This window comes from Priapulus caudatus, unplaced genomic scaffold, assembly GCF_000485595.1.
Source record: "Priapulus caudatus unplaced genomic scaffold, Priapulus_caudatus-5.0.1 Scaffold1741, whole genome shotgun sequence".
NCBI lineage: Eukaryota > Metazoa > Priapulida > Priapulimorpha > Priapulimorphida > Priapulidae > Priapulus > Priapulus caudatus.
In genome coordinates this window covers 23,552-28,102 of record NW_014578802.1, presented here as the reverse complement: position 1 = coordinate 28,102, position 4,551 = coordinate 23,552, and the positions used below count along the sequence as shown (strand labels likewise).

Here is a 4,551-nt window from a genome sequence, read left to right as displayed (position 1 = left end):
GTGTAGAGCGGACAGCTAGCAACAAACCGAAGTACCGCATTGTATGGGAGGCTACACCGAGGTCCCTGTTATTCTGATGTCGATTGCAGTCGTGCTGCAGCAGCATGCTATGCTCCAAGCTGCGGGAGGATTCTCTGATACGTCACGAGACCAACTACGCAACACGCCAAAGGGACGTACGTACGCTATCATAACTAGCGGACAGCTAGGGCGGCGGCCCGCGTCATATCGGGTAACGCTTGTTACTACGCCGGGAGGAGTCAACAAATCACGTGACTCGTTACGGCGATGACGTAATTTTTCTCGTTGATCTGGCGAGTATCTGCGCGCGCCAGTATCGTGCGCCATCGATGCATGTCGTATGCTACTCAAACTGCATGCAGCGCCCCCTTCGTACAACTCATGATAGCAAAGAATAAACAAATAATTGAGTGATTGGTAAATTAGTAAACAAGAAATATCACTCGTCTGGTAGGTCCTGGCAGCTGAGGTCTGGCAGCTAAAAAGATTGCAATCGCCAACTATGAGAAGTGCAGCTCTAGTAACTATAGCCCGCGTACGGTTCCGCTGGCCAGCAAGCAAGCCCCCAGCGGCAACCGTACGCGGGCTATAGTTACTAGAGCTACTATGAAAGTAGATGGGCTAGTAGTGGCGCCACCGTCGTTGAAAGCACAACTGAAAAAATGCAGAGAACCTATAGGGTCATGTAAAAATAGTTCTGTTTGTCTTTGATCGAGTTTCACTCACATATATTGTCACATTGATGCACACAGTGAGCGAGGTGTAGGTTTACTGCGCGTATATAGCATCTGTGCGCGCCTACTGCGCTGAATTTCTACATCTTAATTCACATTGACTGGTACACGAAGACTATTTTGCTTAGTTTTTACTTTATTCATTCATTGCCTATTCAGTGTGTTTGTTTTAACGGGGTTTATCGATATTATTATTAGGCTCACCGGGGCCCCACTATCCAGTCCACTCGCGGAACGATGCTGCCCGACACAAGCTGACGTTTGATGACCAAATATCTACGTTCAAGACCAACCAGGAAACTCTCATAGCCGCCCTGCGAACAGNATGGGCTAGTAGTGGCGCCACCGTCGTTGTAAGCACAACTGAAAAAATGCAGAGAACCTAGGGTCATGTAAAAATTGTTCTGTTTGTCTTTGATCGAGTTTCACTGACATATATTGTCACATTGATGAACACAGTGAGCGAGGTGTAGGTTTACTGCGCGTATATAGCACCTGTGCAAGCCTATACTGCGCTGAATTTCTACATCTTAATTCACATTGACTGGTACACGAAGACTATTTTGCTTAGTTTTTACTTTATTCATTCATTGCCTATTCAGTGTGTTTGTTTTAACGGGGTATATTGATATTATTATATTAGGCTTACCGGAGCCCCACTATCCAGTCCACTCGCGGAACGATGCTGCCCGACACAAGCTGACGTTTGATGACCAAATATCTACGTTCAAGACCAACCAGGAAACTCTCATAGCCGCCCTGCGAGCAGAGAAGGCAGCCATCGCGATGCTGTTGACCGCCGATCTCTTCGGTGAGATAGAGAGAGAGAGAGAGAGAAGGGGAGAGAGAGAGAGAGAGAGGGAGAGAGAGAAAGAGCGTGTGCGAGAGAGAGGGAGAGAGAGAAAAAGAGGGGGGAGAGCGAAAGAGCGAGAGGGAGAGAGAGAGAAAGAAAGAGAGCGAGAGAGAAAGAGAGGGAGAGAGAGAGAAAGGAGGTGGAGAAGAGGGGAGAGAGAGAGAGGGGGCGAGAGAACGGAAGGAGAGAGAGAAGAGAGAGAGAGCGAGAGAAGAGAGCAGAGAGAACGAGAGAGAGAGAGAGAGAGAGATAGAGCGAAGAAAAAAAGCGCCGAGCAAGCGAGCGAGAGAGAGAGCAGAGAGAGGGAGAGGAGAAGAGGGAGAGATGAGAGAGAAGGAGAGAGAGAGCGAGAGAGAGAGAGGGAGAGAGAGAGCGAAAGAAGGCGAGCGAGATAAGAGAGAGAAAGAGAGAGAGAGAGAGAGAGAGAGAGGGAGAAAGAATGAGAGAGCGAGATAAGAGAGAGAAAGAGAGAGAGAGAGAGCAGAAGGGAGAAAAGAGAAAGAGGGGAGGAGAGAAAGAGCGCGAGCGGCAAGCGAGCAAGCGTGAAGAGGAGAGAGAGAGAGAGGAGAGGGCGGAGGAGAGAGATAACAGAGAAAGGGGGAGAGAGAGAGAGAGCGAGAACTGAGAGAAGAGAGAAGGGAGAGAGAGAGAGAGAGAGAGGCGGCGAGACAGAGGCCGAGGCGGAGCCGATGCGAGAGAAGTAGAGAGAGAAGAGAAGAGAGAGAGAGAGGATGCAGAGAGAGAGAGAGAGAGAGACGCGCAGAGAGAGAGAATCAATCGCGCCGAGAGAGAGAGAGCATGTGCGAGAGAAGATGGCAGCAAAGGGAGAGTGAGCGCTCGTAGGAGAAAGATAGACGCACAGAGAGAGGGGGCGAGCGAGATAGGGATAGAGAGGGCGAGAGTCGAAGAGAGAAAGGGGGGAAGGGAGTGGGAAAGAGTGAGAGAGAATGATAGTTCTAGTTGGTGTAAACGCCTATAAATCTTTTAGTCAATTACTATGATAATCAAACACTATAATATTGAAATCGTACGCATGCCAGGGTTATCACTGTGCACTGCAATCAAACTATATACCGCGCCTTATACGTTCCAGGGCCAGGAATCCCCGCTCTAGGCTGCGAAGGCATAGACCTCGATGTCGTATGTCCGGCGGGACAGACGATTTCTACGATCACGGCGACGTACGGTTACAACCCGACGACCGACAGCACCGAGTGCGGCAATACTCCCGCTGTAGTAAACCTCTCTGGTTGCACCGCCGAGAACGTTGCGTCTATTCTCTTGAATGGATGCTTAGGGATGAATACATGTACTATAGCGGTGTCCGACGCCCTCATTACGCCTGATCCATGTGCGGCTGGTACCTCAATCGCGCGCATAATCTATACGTGTTCATCACTACCAGCCGCCCAGATAGCATTCTTTGAGGCGCAGTACGCACTCATCTGCTCGGTAGTGGAGGCGGTCGATACGACATCTACAAACGTAGCCAACGTTTTCGATGCCATATTTAGTGACCTGACATAATGGGGTAAGAAGATAGTATTCAAACCCAAACGGCGCCGTATCTACTAACATACTAGGCCAATGTACTTATAACGGATTACAAATGTTATACTTTGTATTGCAGGCACATCTATAAAAAATTGTTACTTACTTGTTGAAATTAATTAACTAAAAAATGGTAAAATAGATGCTATATAATGATAAATAATGCGTTTAATGTAGTAAAATAAATTATTGCTTTTATATTATGTTCTTGACGTTAATTTCTGTCTCTGCCTACACATTTCTATTACCATTGCACGCATAATGCGCGTCAACACCCATGACACACCGAAATCTGAGTACATGAATGACCAACAGGCTGGATATAGCTGTTACTAGATCCATGTGATCAGATAGAACCACGAAAATCACATCGCGCATACGTGGCCCTAGAGTTAGTGTATAGTGAACTAATTTGCATTATGAACACACGGCCTCATGGATGTATAGAAAGCATGAAAAGTGAGATTGCTTTTGTTGTAATTGTGTTCGGTCAAGCGATGTAGCCATGGTCACCGGTCTGCCGTTATTGAGTTTGAAACGGGATCCGACTATTTGCTGGAAATGCGCATCATTAAACTGTCAAATATTTCGAGCGGAGTCCCAGAAGCCCTAGAGCCACACAGACACAGTGACACATTTACCTAATACCGTCTGTCTGTCCGTATATATATATATTATCAAGAGCTAATAATACCTAGAGTGTACAACGGAAAAACGGGAAAATAGTGCTATTTCACGACAACATTATTCTACTTTGCCTGTGAGTCTATAATAATTTCATGGTATTGCANCGCATCAACACCCATGACACACCGACATCTGAGTACATAAATGACCAACAGGCTGGATGTAGCTGTTACTAGATCCATGTGATCAGATAGAACCACGAAAATCACATCGCGCATACGTGGCACTAGAGTGCACTAATTTGCATTATGAACACACGGCTTCATAGATGTATAGAAAGCATGAAAAGTGAGATTGCTTTTGTTGTAATTGTGTTCGGTCAAGCGACGTAGCCATGGTGACCGGTCTGCCGTTATTGTGTTTGAAACGGGATCCGACTATTTGCTGGAAATGCGCATCATTAAGCTGTCAAATATTTCGAGCGAAGTCTGAAACTTGAAACTGAGGTTATTTAGCATTGATAAAGTTTATGTTGTCTATGTGTCGAAACTCGCTTTCTCGTGTTTTTAATTAATTTCTGTGTAGTGCTTATTCAGGCCTGCTGCCTATAGACGCCCTCTACTGTGACACAACACCAAAAATACTGACCTTTCTCTATCAAAAGACGTCAATGCAGAGGCGAGCCCTACATGATATTTGGCCCTGCCTCTGCTCTCAAATGCACTCAAACTCATTCGTGTAGATGCAGAGTGCTTGTGTGCTGCT

The 4,551-nt window shown here is 46.6% G+C and overlaps 1 protein-coding gene across 1 annotated transcript; it reads left to right on the top strand.

Moving 5' to 3' along the window:
- Positions 1 to 43: 43 nt before the first annotated feature.
- Positions 44 to 3,443, top strand: LOC106817481. Its single transcript, XM_014822147.1, has 5 exons — positions 44 to 176; positions 954 to 1,088; positions 1,399 to 1,566; positions 2,569 to 2,571; positions 2,702 to 3,443. The coding sequence occupies exons 1-5, from the start codon at positions 44 to 46 to the stop codon at positions 3,133 to 3,135; spliced, it is 873 nt and encodes a 290-aa protein (XP_014677633.1). The 3' UTR covers positions 3,136 to 3,443.
- The last annotated feature ends 1,108 nt before the right edge of the window (positions 3,444 to 4,551 follow it).